At 39.0% G+C, this 20,914-nt stretch overlaps 1 protein-coding gene across 2 annotated transcripts in view; it reads left to right on the top strand.

Annotated features, from left to right (window-relative positions):
• The window catches only part of LOC102572122 (sodium channel protein type 1 subunit alpha), a 177,411-nt gene that overhangs the window by 141,844 nt on the left and 14,653 nt on the right, over nucleotides 1-20,914 (top strand). The window contains exon 22 of one of the 2 annotated variants that reach the window (XM_019480413.2): nucleotides 19,465-19,746. The exons of the other annotated variant lie outside the window; for it this stretch is intronic. Within the exon in view, the coding sequence (XP_019335958.1) occupies nucleotides 19,465-19,746 (282 nt within the window). The remainder of the gene's footprint in view (nucleotides 1-19,464; nucleotides 19,747-20,914) is intronic. 2 annotated transcript variants of the gene reach the window in all.

The following is a 20,914-nucleotide window of genomic DNA, read 5'->3' on the forward strand; positions in this document are numbered from 1 at the left end:
CCTCTCTGCTTTCTTATATTGCTTATACCTACACTAAGCTGTGACAAAATTGACTGATTTTTTTGATTCATCATGTATCTTGCTAATTTTAAGATATTTTTCACTACCTCCAAAAATGTGCAAAGTATTTCTTGAAAAGAGAAGAATATTAATTCTGCAAAGCCTCCTGTGGGCAAGAGTGTGTGAATACATTTTGAAAAATCAAGATGCAGGTTGTCAGCTGGTTTAAATTAGTGTAGTTCCCTTGATTTCAAAACAGAGAACCTCATCTAACCTTTGAGCCTATTAAAGAAAAAATGTCTTGGTTTACTATTTAATTAATTGGAGGAATATCAACATTTTAAATAGTGTTTTTAACCATTTACAAAGCCAGGACAATAATGACTCTGTTCTATTTGTCCTGTGTACTGTTCATTTTCCAATGTTCTCTCAGTTATTTTATAATGATTTACAAACTTTATGATTTCTTTGCTCTCCAATGAGTGAAATTATCCCTTCTGTGCAGGGCCAGCACAAGACCTGTGAACCACTTAGACTTAAATTGGATTTAGTGGTTTACAGACTGTGCTAGCCCTGACCAAAGAGGTAAATTTCAGTAATGTAAGAACATAGAAAATACCTGATTCTGCATGGCATTCTGAGAAATGTTTTAATATTGTTAAATAAGAGAACTCATAAAAACAACTCCACTTAGATGCTGGAAGGCAAAGTAAAGAATTGCTTTATTTAATTTCAATCTCGGCTATAGATCTTGGGTTATAGTCTCATCGCAGTGCATGTAGATTAACAAATATAACTACCATCAAATTTAGATTTTACAATACCTGTTGCTTTTTGTTTAGCTTTAGCGCTCCTTGTAGTATAATGCTCTTGCACTACTTCTGGACTTTTATGCTATTGTAAATGTAGATAATCAAATATACATTGCTTTGCTGAGTTAGCAAATCAGTTTAAGTAACAGTAACGCATGTGTTTGTGTATAATTTCACTGAATAAAGCATGTCCTGCCGTGCTTGATTTATGTAGTAGAGAAGCATTAGTAGTAGGCAAAAACAACCTTTACAAATTATCTACATTGCTCTTTCCATTTTGCATGTCCCATGCACGTTTCTTGCTGCTGGCTTTAAACATTTACTGTATTTCAAATTTCCAGTCCAATTTCACAACATATAAATTTAAATTACCATAATTGATGTTTTAAATCTACTCTAAAATTTAATGGCTATTTCTAGATTCCCTTACCAGGGAAATATTTGGTCTGGAATGCCTTATATTTCAAGAGCACTCTAGAGTTTATTAAAAGGAAAACGACAGTGTCACATACAACTAGTAAGTTACAAATCATAACACCAAGTGTCTGTCATTACAGCTTTCCAACTAATGATAAACTATATATTTCTATTTTATATAGGATAATCTTTCTTCAACTTGGATGGGGTGGAACGCTGGTTCCTCCCCTCAGCCCTTTATTATGGGTACTGTATTTTGCCCTTTGCTACCCTTAATCCTTTCAATTTTGTGGTGGTGGACGAGAGCAGGTGGGAGTGGGGTGTTCTAATTTATTCTTTCATTCAAATTATTTGAACATTCTTAAAAAATACCTCTGGGGGTGAAATTTCTGATGCCTGGTCTTAGCAGATAAATAAAACTATTTGTGAATATCAGTTAAACAACTTTGAATTATCTGACTTGGTATTATGGGAGGACAATTTTTTGGCAGTTAATAGATTTTTAGGGATTTCTTATTTTCTTGGTTAAATCAAAAAAAGTTTGCTTTAAACTTGAAATCCAGCATATACCTAGTTCTACTGAATCATGTGTTCTTTACTTTGTTGAAAGATATTTGTGTGCAGTTCTAAACATGTTAAAATAGTGTACAGAATATGATTAGTACATTTATAGTTAAATAAGAACACATCAAAAGTATTGAGTTGAATGTTTACTGGTATAGGTACTTGTCTAATTGTATGTTTCATTTCATGTTTTGCTGAAATTTTAAAGAATGAATACATCTAAAAAAAATGAAAGATCTCACCACACACACATCACATTTCTAAGACTAGTGAAATGTTACATTTATGCCTGTAAAATTAACTCATAATATTACCTTACTCTTTACAGAATAAAATAAAGCAAAATAACAGGAGGAAGAAAAGGAGGGAAAGAATTAGAGTTTTTGACAGGATGTTGAAATAATTTTCTTAGATATTTTCAAATTTACCATTATCATCCTTCAATCTATGAAATTATTCACAGGAACCTGCCTTTGTTAAAGATGAAAGTTTAGTAGGGATTTACGCAGATATTATCAGCAGGTAAAGTATCAGTCTAAGTAGAATTGTCTTTAGGAACATTATCCAGGAATCAAATCAACATTTTTTAATGTATTCATTATAACATCTTTCTAAGAAAATTTGTTTCTCTATGGAGAACTTAAATATAAATCTGCAAACATGAGATGCCTGAGAATGTAGCCAGCCTAGTCCAGTGTCTTCTGGAATTAATATGTTTATTTTTTTCATGGTTCCAGTATAAATGAAGTTTATGTTGTATTATCTCTAATTTAGCATGTTTTTTTTTTTTACTTTGTGATCTTTGTGTTCAAATTCTCAGCCACTCAGTAGCTATTTTTTCCTTCCATTTAGAAAGGTTTGTATGTTGTTGATCAAATAGACCAGTGCCTCTCAATCAGGTGCCACTGGACCCTTTCAGGGTGTGGCTGGCATAGGCACTGCTGCCACCACAGCCAGTTAGAACTACCCCATGTGCCTCATACACAACCAGATAAGCCTAACATAGCAGGAGCAGTAGCGTAAGAAGGGGGCACCAAGTGGAGCACCAGCCCAAGTACTAACTTAAAGGAGGTACCAGTATAGTCTCCACAGCCCTGCACCCTGGGGGAGTGTTACTGGGGCACCAGGAGCAGTCTCTGGGGAGCCACTGCCTGTCCCCAGCAGCAGCAGCCTAAGCCCATGCTGCTACAGCAATAGCCGGAGCAGTAGCAGTTGCCACCCAGTTAAGGAAAGCAGAAGTAGATAAGACTTGTGTCCTTCTTCCTCCCTCCCCCCACCTTCCATCTCTCCAGTGATCAGCATAATTTTCCTTCCCCCTAACCTCTGCCTCCAGTGCTGAAAGAACTTGCTACACCTCTGGGAAGGAGTGCCCAGTCCTGCCCATGTGCTTCTGCTTCTGGAAAAGGTGTGGAGGGTCAGACTTGGAAGGGCTGCAGCAAGAGCAAGTGCTCCTGCCTGCTTTAGATGTATATGGTTTCATACAGGGCATGTAGGGCAGGTCTACCTGGATATGGCAGGACTCCAGTTGAGAACCACTGAGGTAAGCTGAGCAGTACAACAGTGGTTCTCAACCAGGAGTGCTGTTAAATTAAAATAAGCTATGAAGTGAGGCCCTGAATCTTAAAAGGTTTAGAATTACTGGTTTAGACTTCAATAAAAATTGAATAAAAAGCTTTATTAAAAGGAACACAATAGTGTCACATGCAACTAAGGGCTTTGGCACAAGTCACATTAAAAATGTCATAAAGGCATTTAAAACAAGAGCAGTCACTAGTTAAGGGGTGTTAAACCACCATAAGTAGCCTCTAAACATTTTAAAGATATACCACTACAGCTGAAGTTCATCTTTGATTTGTTTTGCCCAGGACATTCCAGGGGATAGTATGGATGCTCTGGCAAAATAAAACATCTTGCTTCCATTCCTGCAGCATCCCAGAATGTACACTATCTCTTCCCACCCACCAAATTTCTAGTAGTCTCCCGTGCTATGCGAGACAGGACAAAGGCAGACCAGAAAGTGTGGGCTTAGGGCTTTTTGGAGCTAATCAACAGGTAGTGGGTAATGAACCTCTGTTCTTTCCTTGGAAAAAGTTGTTTAAGAAGAGCTTGAACTAATGAGAGACCTTTTGTTTTGTTGATGGGCTGATAAACGCTCCCTGTGTAACTCCCTGCTGTGTAACTAATTGCTCTGTTATCAACAGTGAAGGCGGCAGGAACACCCCTCCCTAATCAGAGCATCCTGCCGGAGCCTGGCCATGCCCTTCTCAGCTCAGCACTGTGGAATGGATGTTCTAGACACCCTCCCCCACCCCTCCCCTGGCTTCTAGCCTAAGCCGCTATAGGCATGTGCCTGCATTTTGTTTCAGTCCAGATGGGATGTCTGTATGGTTACAAACTAGTTCAGCTGAGCCAGGTTAGACTAACCTGCAAAGATTGAATCAATTCAGGCTCAGACTTTTTGAATGTCTGTCCCTAGCCAACCAGTTTTTCAAGATTTCTCCCTTCACACCTTCTGCTCTGACTGGGTTCCTGCCAGCTGTGGAGGGAGGGAAGCCACAGACCCCATGCTGGTTTCTCTACCTGGGATCTACATGCCACCACCCCACTCCTCTCCTACCATAGAGGAGGAATAGAGTCCTGGCTCCTGTCCAGACCCTTGCCCGCCAGCCCTCTAGTGGCAAGTTACAGTCATGTAGGTCTGAGATTGCTCTATGAACACCATCATTTTATGACATAATAACATTCCACAGATTTCTGATCTATAAAGGTAACCTGTGCCAACACCTTAAGTTACAAATCATGACACCAAGTGTCTGTCATTACAGTTTCTATCTAAAAATAAGATATATCCTATTCCTTATAGGATAATCTTTCTTCAGCTTGGATAGGATGGAACATTGGTCTCTCCCCACAAACCTTTATTAGGCTTATTGTATTTTGAAGACTTTTTAGTTGAGAAATCTGATTTTATTTCTTAACCCAGAGTGCTAAGAAAAATGAAAGTTTTGTCCTTTGGTTTTATTCAGTTACAAAACTTTAAAAAAATGCTCTGTCAGGATTCTGTTTGTAGATCTTTAGAAATCATAAAAGGAATATTTTAGTACTTTGATATGCCCATTGGAGCCAGTAATTACACATTTAGATGAAAATTTTGTAACTTTCTGAAGTTACTTTTGACTAAAGATGCTTATGACTTTTGGCTGGGTTTTGTTTATATTTTAAAGAAAATCTTTTCAACCAAGGATCACAAATTGAAACATGTCATATTTTCTCTTTTTTGATAGCAGTATCTTTAAAAAAATAAAAAGCAAATAAATTAAGTGCAAAAACACTATTTTAGTGCCATAGGAAGATAAAGGTTTTGTCTTTGAATTTTCAAAAGTTAGGAAATGCTGAGAGAACTCCCATATCTTAGACTAGACATTAGGAAGAACTTCTTCACAGTTAGAGTGGCCAAGGTCTGGAATGGGCTCCCAAGGGAGGTGGTGCTCTCCCCTACCCTGGGGGTCTTCAAGAGGAGGTTAGATAAGCATCTAGCTGGGGTCATCTAGACCCAGCACTCTTTCCTGCCTATGCAGGGGGTCAGACTCAATGATCTATTGAGGTCCTTTCCTACCCTAGCATCTATGAATCTATGAATATCAACTAATTATTCTGTTTATGTGTTCATATGAATTTACAATATTTGTATTATTTCATAAATCTGGCCAATCTGACATGCTGCTTGGCAGATAACATGCCATATCATGTCATGCAATCTATAAACAAATCTATTTCTATGTTACTCCTTAATGAGGTAATGAATATGTGTTAAAAAAACAGAATTATAGTTGTCCTGGGAACCTCAAGTTTTTATTAAACTTACCAAATTAGTTAAATTCAGAATAAAGATTAGACAATGATATGAAGGAGAAGAAGAGTCAACAGTTATACTAGCTAGGTTAAATATTATAAGAGCCATCAAGTGGCTATACTTCAAGGAATAAACAGAACTAACTGGAATTAGAAAGTGCAAAAATACCGTGTGTGTTATTGAAGTTTCTATGTATGTGTTTTCATTTTATCTGCTTCCTTTGAAGGTATATGCTACTGCCTGAGGTAGTATACCAAATTAGTAGCCCATAGTTCTTCTCCAGTGACACAGCACTTCAATAAAAGGACAAATGATTGTATTGTATTTGGGTGGAGCTGATTTTTCCCTCTCTGAAACCACTTGCTAGCTTCAACTTTCGATGTCACTGTTGTGCAGATTAAGACTCAGTTTTGTATAAATCAGTTCATTCTTTAATTCTGTCGTCTCCCATCTACCTGCCTATCTTTTCTCAGTCTTTTCTGAATTGCCGCCCAGATTTTCTAAAACTGAATTCCTGCTTCTAATTTATGACCTTTTTCCAATGTCTCTGTTAATACTTTCCTTAGTTCAGTGTTAGTCGTACACAAAAAGCAGGTCTTATCCTAAATCTTACCATCTAGAACCCCCAGCCTTTCTGTTTTCTCTTACATCTTGGTCTGTATATGTGCCTGTTACCACTTTTGAAACATTAATAGAATTCATTCTTCTCTTTACTAGTCTTTTGTAACTTTTTTCCTCATATTTTACCATATTCTCTCTCAACTTTTGTAATTTTCTTCTATATACCTCCGTTTCTCTGCACTTGAGAGGGCTAGTATGAGGGGTGGAAAAATAGTTTGGTTGAATGAGATTTTACCTCCACCTTTACCCATGCTTCAAATTGTTTGGATATTTTTCAAAATGTTTTTTTTTTATTTTGTAGCTCACATAATTATAGTTCAAATAGCCCATTAAGCACAGAGTATATGCACTTGGCATCCAAGAAAATTATTCAGCAAAGGTGAGTTTGTGAGAATATTTAAAAGAAAAAAGAAAATCTGTAGTTTTTTATATCACAAATATATTTAGCTGTTCCTTGTGATTATGTACTAGTTAGAGGTAAATTCTGTCAGACACTCATACTTTGCCATATATGTAAGGTAACTGACTGTCAGATTAAAACCCTCCATTTATCCACAAATCAGACATAACTTGAGCAGTAGCAGTCTAGTTTTTTCCCTTTTTCATACCAAAATGCCTCAGCCATCCTTGGAAGGCTAACTGTGAGAGAGTAAATTGGTCTACCTGGCCACACTCCCTTAGCTTTTAATAGAACCATCAAAATAATTTCCCCCTGAGTGGACAGTCCTGCTTGGTTTGGGTCTAATCTATTTAATAGTTCTGGCTAATTTGATCAACCCTCAAGCTACTATTGTTTAAACTTCTGTATGACCTATTCATTCCACTCTGCTCAGTTTGAAAATTGTATAACTCTCTAGTTTCCTGGATGGATTTCTAGCATGAATTGGTTGTTAAACAAAGCACAATATTCATTACATGTGCTTTTCTTTTTTGTACCACATGTCTTTGTAAGATAATAAACTAATAGGTTGCATTCCCAGGTTTTGTGTGTGTGTGTGTGTGTGTGTGTGTGTGTGTGTATAGGCGGTATTTGACTTTTCAAGTTACAACCAATGGCACTTAAGATGTTTATAAACTGACACCCTGTTTCGACCTTCCAACATGGGTTTCGACTACGATGCTGGATACAGCTGCATCCAGCTGGTAAGTCTGTTGTGGTGGAAGGGGAGGAGGAAGGGAAAGGGTGTGGCGGGGGGGGTGGCAAATCAAGGCCAGTGAGGTAGGGGCTGGGGCTGGGGCAAGTTGCTCATCCAGCAGTTCCCACTGCCCCTCTGAGAGGGCATGGGGAGGGATTGTGCCCCCAGATCTGTGCCAGGTGGTGTGGGCAGGGCCAGGGCTGCACCAGGCTGTGCTGTGAGTGGGGGCTGTGCCCTCCCACAGCTCACCCAGCTGGGGCCACTCTGCTGCCTTTCCTTTCGATAAGCATCATGCAGTGGTGGGAGCTGTCCCGCCCCCCCCCCCCCCACAATAAGCCATGGCTCCATCCCATGCCTGCTGCCCTAGCTGGGCGAGTGGCAACAGGGCATAGGGGGGAGTGTGCCCCCAAATCGGGACAGGTGGTGGGACAGGGCAGGGCCGGGCGGGCAGGAGAGCAGAAGCTATGGGGGGGCTATAGGCCCCACCACCCACCCAGAGCACAGCGTGGAGCAGCCCCTGCTCCACCCACACCAATCTGGGGGCATATGTCCATGCCCTGCTACTGCTTGCCCAGCCGGGGCAAGGTGGGTGCAGGACAGAGCTGTGGCTTGCCAGGAGGGTGGGGGCAGCTCCCACTGCTGTGTACCACTTATCCAGAGGCAGTGCAGTGGCCCCATCCTGCCCTAGCAAACTGCAGGACAGCATAGACTTTGTTGCTGCCTATAAATTCATCATGGGGGCACAGAGGGAATTGGTGAGGCTTTACTCACCAAGGCACCCCTGGGGGTCACAAGAAATAATGGCCATAAGCTAGCAGAAAGCAGATTTAGACTGGACATTAGGAGGAACTTCTTCACAGTGGCCAAAATCTGAAATGAGCTCCCAAGGGAGGTGGTGCTCTCCCCTACCCTGGGGGTCTTCAAGAGGAAGTTAGATGGGCATCTGGCTGGGTTCATCTGAACCCAGCACTCTTTCCTGCCTATGCAGGGGGTCATACTCAATGATCTATTGAGGTCCCTTCTGACCCTAACATCTATGAATCTATAGCCCCCACTCACAGTGCAGCCTGGTGCAGCCCTGGCTCCACCCACCCTGCTCTACGCAGATCCGGGGACACATCCCCCTATGCCCTCCTGGATCAGTGGGAGGAGCCACCAGACGAGCAACTTGCCCCAGCTCCTTCCTCACCACTGGGAACCTTGATCCGCACCCCCCCACACACCCCTTCCCTTCCCTTCCCTTCCCTTCCCTTCCCTTCCCTTCCCTCTCCCCTTCCAGCACAACAGACTGACCAGCTGGACACAGCTGTATCCAGCATCATAAAGGAACCGATCCCCCACTTATAACATGGTTCCTATGAGAAAACTGGTTTCGAGTTATGATGTTTAGACTTAAGATGTGGTTTAACTATCCAGAAAGCAGAGGCTTACCATACCAATGAATTATAAAATTGGCCCATAAAAACAATTATCTTTAGTGAAATACAAAATAGTTAACACTATAACACTAGTTAGGTTTTAAAAAATATTAAAATATTTCACCTAAAAATTTAATACCTAGAAATGAACCAAATATATATATATGTATGTATGATATAAATGTAGATGTGTGTATATTTATGTGAAAATCTTTTGAATTTAGACTGAACTGGAACCATATGGAAATGTTTTGAAGTTCATAGCATGGCAATATATTTTCTTAACTTTCAAGAAAGTCTCTGCTGTAACTTGGATGAATTTCATTCCACAATGGTAACTCGTATTGTATTTGGCAGGCAAGAGCAAATGAGCAAAAATTGGGCATATTTTTTGGAAGGCATTTCACTTAGGGGCAGCAGATTGTTCTGTTGCAAAGGTGTTGTAAATAGATGTTGACAAACCTGACCAGTTATCATCCAGCACACATTAGGCTATTTTTGCATAAGATCATTGAAAAGATGGTAGCAGGGTGACTAAGAAGTTTAGATGTCTCATATTTATTTAACCCTTGTCAATTTGGACTAGTTCTGGACATGTGCTGGTTCCATGGATGGATGAACTGACAGTAGCTGAAGATAAAATGTCTATTAGATCTTTTTGCTGCTTTGGTTATATGGATGATGAGGTATTACTGCCTTTTTCTGCAGGCACCCTAAGATGGGTGGTTTGCTTTTAGATGTCTCTATTATTTTCATTTCATGATTCAAGTAGTTATTTTAGAGTAATTTGCTCATGCTTTCTGAGGCCCCTGGCTCCTAAAAAACTCAACCCTATTTTATCACACTTTGGGAAATCCACAGACTTCCAGTTTTATAACAATGTATAAAATTGAGGGATTCAGTTAACTTAATGATCATTGTTCTTCATTCCACAGATGCTAATGATTGCCTTTCCTTTTTAATTGTTTTGATGTTCCACTAATCAAGCTAACTTTTCATAGGGCAATTTTTGCAGTCTGCTAGCTGCTTCTGTTACACTAAGAAGGAGGGTGAGTCAGCTAAAGATTAGGTTCTGCCCCTGCTCTATGCAGCTATAACACTGGAAACATCTTTTTTCTTCATTCTGCCTTTCAAAAACAAGAAGTGTGTTATATTTTGGGGTGTGCTGTATATAAGAATATACAGTGTTTTCCAGGTATAGGGAAAAAAAATCTAAGCATCAAACACAGAATTACCAAACTGTGAGGGAAGAACATAAGTAAAAATCTTGAGTGTTATCTTCAAAGAAGAAAAATTACAGATAATTTCCCCTTCTTCAAAATACAGTTATGACAGGATTCTCAGTCTTGGAATTTGAGTAGGTTGAAAGATATCTTAAATGATATTATAATAAATATTACAAGTACTGTACAACTCCTAAGTGCAAACCTGCTAGGGTCATTACAATAAGAAAATGCAACCAATCAAGTAGTAATTTAGACATGATTCTTTTAAGGATGGTCCAGTGAATTGGCATCATGAAAAAAAACAGGTCAATTTCCTAAAGCATCTATTTCACATTAAGGACTTATCACCATTCAGCTTGAGTAGGCAGACATCATTATTCTGTCATCACCACCTTTGGATGGAATCTAAGACGATTATTTTTTTAATACCACACGTCATAGGTTAACACTTGGTATTGTGTAGATCTGTCTCTAGGTGCTGACAAATACTCAGTGTGTGAGCTGAAGTCCTTCTCATGGAGGAAATTAATTTTATGATGTGTGGCTTTTGAAATCTGCCAAGGGCTGCATGAACCAGTCAATGTCACTGGTCCTTCCATGAGTATGTGGCAGACTGAAAAAAAATGTGGGAATGTAATTTGTCTACAAAGAAGACAGGCAAAATTCAGTCAAATAGGGTTTTTTTAAAAACATTTAAAGGGAACTGTGAGGTCCTGTTTGTACTACACCAAAAAAACGTATTCAACTTGCATTTATAAATCCTTTTGGTAGACTCCTTCCAAGACTCAGAAACACCAGGCCTCTGGAGAAGATCCACTTTGTCAGGAGTCAGACTGTTAAGATGAGGGCCCTGAGGCTGGAAGGGAATCAGATAACCAGTCTGTCTGCAATTGTGTTCCCCTTTCCAGTTAGGTAAGTAGTGGACAATACCTTGTGAGAGACAGCCTGATGTCATTCTTGCAAAGTTTTTAACACAAGACATGCGACCTCCTATTCCTTCTTGTTTATACTGAACGTGGTGGTCCCTTGAGATTGTCTTGCTGTGGGTCCTATAATAGACAGACTTACACCCATAAGTCTTATTGTTTATGCAGTAAGCCAAGCTGACACCATTAACTGTGAAAAAAAATCTTTCTGCCAGAAGCATGATGCCTTGAATCTTGCCTTGGAGCAGTAAGTATTTGAACTAAATCTGACAGACCTCCTCTGTACACCATTTGTATGATGAACAAAGTGTAGTTTATCATCAGTCTCAAAGCTGTTCCTTCAACAACACTGTGATATCAGTGAACATCTGTAGTGATTTTTGCATCCACTTCATTCTGCTCTCTTTGATCAGTTGGGCAATAAAGCAGACCATGTGCACTACCAATAAGTGTTGTTAGGACATAATCACTGCCAAGCAGCATTGATTAATGCCAGCCCAAAAGACAAAATACATTATAAACATAAAAAATTATTACTTAACTGCTGTCCTCTTACATCCAAAATACACCTGGTCCTTGGTTATTATCCATGTGTAGCTCTAAACTTCTACAGAGTTCAGCATAGAAAACCAGTTGCTTCCTTCAGAAGAGGGACATCGTGACTCCCACCTTGATTTCTTTTTTTCTGTTCCTTTGGGGAAATAGTGACTGAAAGGCCTATGATTCAGGGTGATTAAAGCAACATGAACTACGTAAGTTGAAAAGATCTGTAATAAAACTCCTTCACTCTTGTGCCTTATGGCACTGACTTGATGATTCTCCTTGCTATGAAGAATTACATTTCCACTATATCTTTTCCTAATATAATGACTGTGTTCCTAAAAGCATTCTTAGGGAGGGTGTAAATATTAGGGCTATAAGATTCAGCTTTCAGAAATCTCTCTACTGAATGATGTCCAAATCCATGTGTCAAAGTGACCATAGCTAAAAAACTCAAAATCTCCCTTCAGCAAAAGGATACTGGGTAGTTGCTAGTATCGACATTTTTTTACAACTGTTTGGACGTTGATGTTTGGAAAAAATGAATTAATGGTGGGGAGCATCCTATACCTACCGCTGCTAGTGCTCATAGTAAGGGTTTTGACCAAGGATGTAATGGTGCCCTCAAACCAGTGGTTTGTTTCAGGGATGTGATTCCCTTTTTGGTCTGTGGCAGAAAAAGTAAGAAATTGACCCCTAAGAAAACCAGGTAGCACTTTTTGCCATACTATAGCAAACTCTCTCACCTCAACTGCCATGCTGAGTCCTGAATTTTTTTCAGAATACTGGAAATCCTTGATCTTCTAAAAAGTTATATTTCTGCAATCATGTGTACTGACAGCTCAACACTATTGTCCACTATACCAAAACTTGATGATGGCCAGATCAGTGTTCTCCTGCATGGTAATTTTCAAAATCCTGGTACATTTCTTAAGGGAAGGTCTTTGCTGGTACTTGATTCTTGCACAGTTTAATCAGGTTTTAGGTAATGCTATTTTGTTACTCAGTTATATCTGTAAGTGACAACTGTAGATTGGTAAATCTTCTGTATAATAAAACAAAGATAAGTCACAGAATCAAAGATTACTTGAGCACAGAATACAGGTTTAGCTATTCTTTTCTTTGACCAAGTCTGGAATGAAAAAATACTCATCCCCATTTAAGGTGCACTTTTAATTCTACCTAATAGTCCATGGGGATGGAAGGGCAAATTATTTTCCGCACCCTTATCAACTGATCAAAGAAAAGATGCAAGGCCTTAGGGCACCTATACACATGTATCGATCGATAGAGGTCTGCTGGAGCATGGTAATTACTGAACTCCAGCAGACTCCAGGTTCATGTGTATCAGCATCCTCACACTGAAAATGGTGGCGGGAGTGCTTTTAACAAAAGCTCAATCAACAAGTTTTAGTTAAAGCACCTCTACTGCTGCTTTTAAGTGAGGGGATGTTGATATACATGATGCTCCAGGAGCCACTCTAATTAAAGCCCCACCCCCTCCTCTCCCCCCCCCCCCCCACTCCCAGGGGATGTGTATAAATGTTCTAAGGGTCCTACTTATAGGATCAGCCTGGTACATTTTATTTATCTACTTTAGCCTTGTTTAATGTTACTTGTCATGGGTCAATTCAGAACTACTAGTTCTAGCCAGCTTCTGAAAAGAGTGAGAGAGGGAAGGGGGTGGGGATGTGTTTGTCCGTCTGCCTATCTGTCTGTCTGTCCATCCGTCCTTCCTTCCTTCCAACCCATTGAAAAAACAAGTTAATATTGGGATGGATTAGAAGATTCTGTGGTGTCAGAGCAGACATAATTAACTAGTCTTAGTTGTGCGGAGGCTTTTGGCACCCCTTACTTTGGTAGGGACATTGATGCTAACTCCACTTGCCAAGGAGTCTGGCCTGCATCTGTACTAGAATAGGTGAATAGTGCACAGCAGTGATTCTGATCCAGGGTGCCATAGCACCCTGGAGTGCCTTGAGATCTTTTCAAGGGTGCTGCAGGTGCCTCACAATGTTAGCACTGTTAGGTATGCAAATATAATTCACAAGATAAACCCAGAAATTTCAAATAAGAATCCATATTATTAAAAACATTCCAACCTGTTGTGGTTTTTGCAACAGAAAAATTACTATTATTTTTCTGCAGTCAAAAAAGAGTGAAAACTAAGAACTGGCATGTTCTAGTTGGTGCTTCAAGAATAAAAAGGTTGAGAACCACTTGGGTACAAGAACCAAATGACTAACTGGAATGATGCAGTTATAATACATTGCCATGCTGAGTCCTGAAATTCTTCTTTGCATTTGAAGCTGAGTAACTGCGGAGTTTATGATTCAGCTCTGGGTGTGCAAGTGTGTACATTTGCTGAGCATACTCAGTGGGGCTGTGCTGAAATAAGTTCATTGTGGTATGCATGTAAGGCAGGGTGAACTTATTTATAGTCTTATGTAATGCTTATAAAACTATAAACTAAATTTATAGTCCCAAAATTGTAGTTGTAAAAAAACTGACTAGTGAATGTTGGGGATCAGAGGAGGAAGTGCATATTTTACACCACTAATGCAGTGGTTCAGGCATTTGCCCAGGGAGCAGGAGACCTGGGTTCTAGGCCTCTCTGCTCCCTCCCCACCCTGGGGGAGGTTTGAAGTACAGCCTTCAGAAAAGTGTTCTAGCCATCAGGTGGCAAGTTATGAATTACCTTCTCTAGCACTTCTCTTGAAGTTGGCAACTAAGCATTGAGGAGAGGAAGATATATAGAAACAGGAGGAAGAGAACAAGCTAGAGAGACGCTGTCCAAAATAGGAGGGAGCCCTGGGTTCTAGCTGGATGAATTCTGGCGTAGTCAAATACCCTCACTATCCTTTACCTCTGCCTTCAGTTCAAACATTCCTATTATGAATTGATAGGTGATTTATTTCAGGTAAATTATAGTAAATAAAACAATATACATACTGATTTAAAAATGTGTAAAGATACTTCCACATGATCCTTCAACCCCACCGTAAGACTCATTCCTATCATGATACTTGCAAAATGTTTAAGTGCTTGCCAATAAGTGCTAGGCAAGTGGTCCACTTAGACAGCTGGTGGAAAGAGCATTCATCTATTACTGTTGTTCCATTTCATCTTCCCTGCCCCCTACCACACAGGTTGTTTCATCAACCTGTTATGTCTGGTTTTAAAGTAAGAATGAAAACTGTTTAAAAGAGGAGCTTTTTTTTTTTGTCTGTATAGGCTTGAGAACAGTAGCACCTTGATCTGATTTAGGACTCCAGGCAATACTATACTAAAATAGTAATTATAGTTTTATGAAAATTGCTAGACTTTTAAGCTAGAGAATGTGGGAGTTGTCAAATTCAGTGGAGAGAGATTCCAAGCTGTACTAGGGTGGTTTTGCACCACTCAGCTAACAGAAAGCTTCTTTTACCATTGCCAACCTCCCCCTGAATAGCAAGATCATTGGCTGGCATAGAGTTACCATGGCAGCATTTATACTGGCACAGCTCCCTTCTGATTCCATCCCAACCATTACACTTTGTGCAGGGGGCATGGCCAAGGTGTCCTTTTGCTTCAATGACTACCTGGCTGACATAACATGAATTTGGGGGCATAGGAAGCAAGGGGAAAGTGAAGCAACCTGAGATTTCTCTAATTTGCTCATGGGAATTAGGCAGTGACCAAAAAAAACCAGCCCTGAAACTAAGAGAGGGCACAAGTAGCTTAAACTTAGGTTTGCACATGCTCTTCTACAACTGTAGTTTCAGATGGGGCTTTGGACTTTAGTCCAAGAACAAGAAATCAAAGAAGGCAAGCAGGAAAGAACAACCGCTTGTCTGAATAGAAACATCTCTTGTAATATAGTATATCTGACTCAGCTGTGAAGAGGGAGCATCACTATGAAATATGATTGTCAAAATTGTGTTCTACCTCTGCAAAACATACCTCATGAAAGGTTGCTGATACTTTTTTATTTGTTACATTGTTTAACTAGTAAAGAGTTGTATCTGTATTGATTTCTCTTTTTAAACATATTTTATTTATCATTACACTTGTGTGTATAAGCACATGATATATGTATATTAATACACACATGTACACACAGTATATATTATGTAAGGTAATATCCAGATTTCCCTAATATATTTCATTCAAGAAAGAAAGAAAACCATTTGTTTCCTTCTCTACATGTTACTTGTGTTATAGACATGCAAATACTAAAGAAATTCTCACAAGTTTATAGAAACAGACCTAGAAACATGTGAGCAGCCTAACAGGATATGCTGGGCAGGGCTCATTGTGGGCACTAAAAACATCTAAAAAAATTTATTTTATTTTATTTTCTTAATAGCACATCTAGGGGTCCTGGATAGCTTAAGGGGTTGGTAGTAGGCTGCAAAACCTTTCATCTGTAGGTCACCAGTTTGCATCCAGGCCAGGTCAGTAGTGACAAAAATTGTTACCATTGGTGGGTGTTTAGTAACCTCTACGGAATGGGTTGGTGGAAACAGTTCAATTTTTATTCCAAGAAATTCCTTGTTGGCAACCACAAGAGAGACTGAATTGCGCTCTGAAGATGCAAGATTATTTTGATAGCAAAGTAGAAACTTTTCTTTTACCACTATTATGTATTAACAGTTTTTTCATTTGTGACTTCAATCATTGGGTGCCTGTACACGTGCAACGAGGCTGGTCTGACGTGCTGTAATTAGAGTTCGTCGGAGCAAACTCAATTAATTGAGTCTATTGGAGCATGGTAATTACTGCACTTCAGCAGACTCCAGCATCACAGGTATCGGTGTTCCCGCACTGAAAAATGGTGATGGGGCGCTTTAACTAAAGCTTGCTTGACAGCCATTTTTCAGTGTGGAGATACTGCTACACATGATGCTCCAGGTGCTTTAATTAGAGTGGCTCTTGGAGCTGCTCTAATTAAAGCACCCCCCCACACACACTCCTGGAGCACATCTATAAACACCCATTGTTGTTAGTAGTCTGCTGCCTGTCCTGAATCTGTTCTGTGGTCCAGTATGTCTCCAGGGCTGCTAATCCATTGCCTGTGATGACAACTTGATTCACAAAAACAAAATCATTCTGAGTTTGGAACTTCTGATTTGTATATGTATATGTGTATATAGATGCATATGCATATGTGTGTATATATATGTCTATATATATGTATATGTGTATTTTTCAGGTTTCTACAGAAATATTAAATTGTATATGGAGGGGTAAAGAGAAATATTGTACATCCTGGAGAATATCCATGTAATACCTGCATGCAATAATTGCAAAGGCACCAGCAGACCTAGAGTTTCAAACATGAATTTAGCACCAATAGTGATACGGACCAATTCAAACAGTTAAGAATTCCCCAATTCTTGCGTTCATAATTTTAATTTTATTCTCAGTCTCTTCAACCAATTCAACAAGATTTACTTTTCCTACTAGATGGAATAAAGTCCCTGTTTTCTACAACTCTGGTTTCAGTCTCTGGAGAAGGAAGTACTAGTGTTCAGAAATGTAGTCTCACTATTTCAATTTAGTCTCACCTTTTCATTAAATGAAACATATGATTAGGGTAATCAGATATTTTTGCAAGAACATTGCATTTTTTTAATATAGGAATTTTAAGAAAGCAAGCATACATCACAATTTTCACAGAAGATAAAAATCATTAAAATATGTTCACTATTGGTTGTTTTAGTGATCAAAATTGATAGAATGATAATGCTGGATTCTTAGTTATAATATTATCTCTTTGGCTAAGTACAGACAGTCAAAAAACCTGAGGCTGAATAAATTAAATCTTTGCAGGATAGTCTAAGCTGTGTAGATTGAACTGATAAGCAGTGAACAGCCAGTTGTGATTGCAGAAGTGCAGCCAAATACCTAAAGTGGCCCAGGTCAGAAGCTGTGGGGAACTAGAGCATGCCTCCCTGCTCAGCTGGAGCAGATAGCTTGGGCCAAGGTTAGCCCACCCACCCTGCAAGGGAAGGGGGCGGGGATTGCAGGGGAGATTCAAAGCACCCTGGGAGGCTAGGGGACTGTATGGTAACATGAATTTGGAAGGGATCTGGGACAGAAGTTCAATAACCTGATATAACCTAAATCAGTTAAATTTGATACTACATCCATCCAGGTTTATCTTAAACTGGTTTCAGCTATTTGAAGTGGTTTATGTGCACTGAACTTCTTTTGTGTTACAGATTTGAACCAGTTTCCAATCACTCATATCAGTTTGTGTAATTTCTGTCCCTAGCCTTTTATGCCACTCTGTAATAGAAAGGGGTCTTAAAGTATCCAGATATGATTCCCTGAAAATAACCTCTGCTTCTCAGGACCTACAAAAATTGTGGGAAGTGGATATACATTTTGGCAGTTCGGAGTTTGCTCTAAATTACCCTGGGATGGGAAAGTCCACAACCTGATGTAGAAAAAAAGGTAAAATCTTCATAAGCCTTGCCAAACCCAATTGTATTCCTGCTGCCTCAGAATTGGAATGACTGAGAAGCAGGTCATCAGTGGATATGTTATTTATTTCTTATAGTGCCCCTTTTAATTTCAAATTATGGGACAAAGCCAAAATTAAAAAGATATATCTAATAGTAAATGAGCAGATTTGTTATCAGGTATATAGGAACACTGATCAGCTCTGTGATTTTCAACCAGGGTGTAGGAGCACCCGGGATTGTCACAAGATCTTTTGAAGTGGGCAGCAGAAAGTGTGAGGAGATAAGTCAGGGGCAGGCAATTATTTTGGGCAGAGGTCTGCTTACTGAGTTTTGGGAAGCCACTGAGGGCAGCATCACAGGCAGCCCAGGGCAGATAAATATTAATTTTCTAAATCTTTAGGGGCCCGCGGGCCAGATAAAATGGCCTGGCTGGCTGCATCTGGGCCCTGGGCCACATTTTGCCCACCCCTGAAGTGGATAAGGGCAGGTTCAGGCTTTCCTTGTCTGGCTGGTCCCCTACCCCCACTCCCTGGCCCCTCTGCACGAAGGGTAATCACAGTAATGAATACTTTAGTTTTTGAAATGGGTTGCTGCTTGATTTACAAAAGTTATGGAGGGGTGTCTTGAGTCTAAAAAGATTGAAAATCATTGGCTTAGCTGTTCAACCAAACACAGTCCCCAAAATCGTTTGTAGCTTTGACAGACACGTAACAGGCTCCAGGACATTAGGAAAAAAAGATCTGATTTCTGCTGTAAATTACTACTGTGACATCTTGCCTCCAGGGACTTGGACAGGCAATTAGCTATAAATAAATTTTAAAATCCTGAATTTTCCCTTAATTTTGCTTAGATAAATGAAGGGTATTAATGAATTAAACTCAATAAATGAAATAATAAGACTGGAGCTTGAAATAAACTATGTTGATTCAAATAAACACATGTTGCAAAACTGTCTTGCTTTCCTATACAAAGAAATTAATCTTTGTAGTTATATTGCATGGATCAATAAGACAATAAAGATATGTATATGAATCTTGAATAATACCTTTAATGTAGATCATAGTTTTTAGATATATCCTTGTTTTCTGTTTTAATTTCAAAGGTATATTTTTCAAATTTACATGGTGCGAATATTTTTTTTAAGTTTATATGACCTAATTTATGGCATTTTTAGATTATTTTAATTTTTTGTATTTATATTTTATACTTATCTCTTTTTTATAGAACACATGAACGTAAGTCTTCATCTTACCATCACCAGGTTTTCTAGTCTTGTTTTCCATTTAGATATTTTAGTTTTTGTGGTTTTTTGTTCTTCCATTCAGTATGTGATAACTTTATGTAAATTAGAGTAACACTATTGCTATTAATTTATTGTATTAACAGTATTAGCATTAGCTTTTAATTAAGGCTTAGACTGATAAAGCATTGATAAAACAGTATATATTCTATAAATATTCTTATACTCTTTTCTTTTTCCCCCTGTATTTGTGTACCAGGTGGTTGTGAATGCCCTTTTAGGAGCAATTCCATCCATCATGAACGTGCTTCTCGTTTGTCTTATATTCTGGCTAATTTTCAGCATCATGGGAGTAAATCTGTTTGCTGGGAAGTTCTACTACTGTGTTAACACCACAACTGATGAAAGGTTTGAAGTCGAAGTAATCAACAATTATAGTCAGTGCCGGGAACTCATAGACGCCAATCAAAGTGCTCGATGGAAAAATGTGAAAGTAAACTTTGATAATGTAGGATTTGGGTATCTTTCTTTACTTCAAGTAGTAAGTGATCACTCTTTATATACTTCTGATAGCTTACATGTAATAGTGAAAAGCATTTTTTTCCAACTGTGTGTCACTTAAAGAGAAATTCTTACCTGTTATTTTTTTTCTGTAACTTAGTAACACCGGTACACTAAAGAATAATTCCTCTCTTTCACATTAGCCAGCAGATGGAAACTTGTAATAACAGGAGAAATGTTTTGTGGCTTCATATAGAGTAACTCCTAGTCCCTCCCTCTTTGTTCCTTTCAACCTCCCCCAAGCCTTCCAGCTTTGCAAATTTCCAGTCATAAGATGGAATAGTACTATGCAACTTGAACTATTTGGATGTTATAATTTCTGAAAGGCATAAATATACTTTGGTGTAACTAAGTTACAGAAAAAAATTCCCAGGTAAGAAATTCCCTTTCCAATTATTCGGCTGCCACCAGTGCAGATTTATGTGATCTGAGAAGTAATTCCTCAGTAGATTGAGAAGTAGGTAAAGCAGGAAAAAAAAATAGACAGACTCATTTATACTCATTTATATATATTTAAACTCCCTGATGTTTCCATACCAGCTAACAAATAGAAGTGCTTACTACAAACTGAAGCAAAGAAAGAAAGAAAGGAGAGGACACCTAATGCAAGGAGGAGGTTACGGCACTCTAGCGGCACTCAAGTGCAAGCTTGTCTCTGACAGAAGAAAACTGTGGTCTTACAGAGTTAGCAGTTTTGCTGTATTCTGGAAAATCTAGCAGCCTAATATGAAATTAACTGCAGCAAAAAAGATGTAGGGCTTTAATTTATCTGGGTTTTATGGAATCTGCACCATTTCTTTTTCTGATGCTGTTTTTAGTTTCTGCACTCGCACTTTTTATTTAAAAAAAAAGCAGACTCCATTTTTCTGGCTATGAAGAAAATAATGAAAAACTTTAAAAACATGAATTGAGCATAACCTGATATAGTCATGTTGACCTGTCTGTGGAGAGTCTAAACAGTAACTCAGAACTGTGAACTGCTGCATTCATCTAAGTAGGCTTGTGTCTAAAATGCACGATTACCGACATTTACATTATGGTATGCATAACTGTTTTATTAGGGATCAATGTACTGAACTCAAGAGAGCACCAACACACTATTCCCTCTTTTTTTATATATATACAGCCGTTAGGGTAGCAAGAAGGAA

The sequence above is a fragment of the Alligator mississippiensis genome, chromosome 4 (assembly GCF_030867095.1).
Source record: "Alligator mississippiensis isolate rAllMis1 chromosome 4, rAllMis1, whole genome shotgun sequence".
NCBI classification, from domain to species: domain Eukaryota; kingdom Metazoa; phylum Chordata; order Crocodylia; family Alligatoridae; genus Alligator; species Alligator mississippiensis.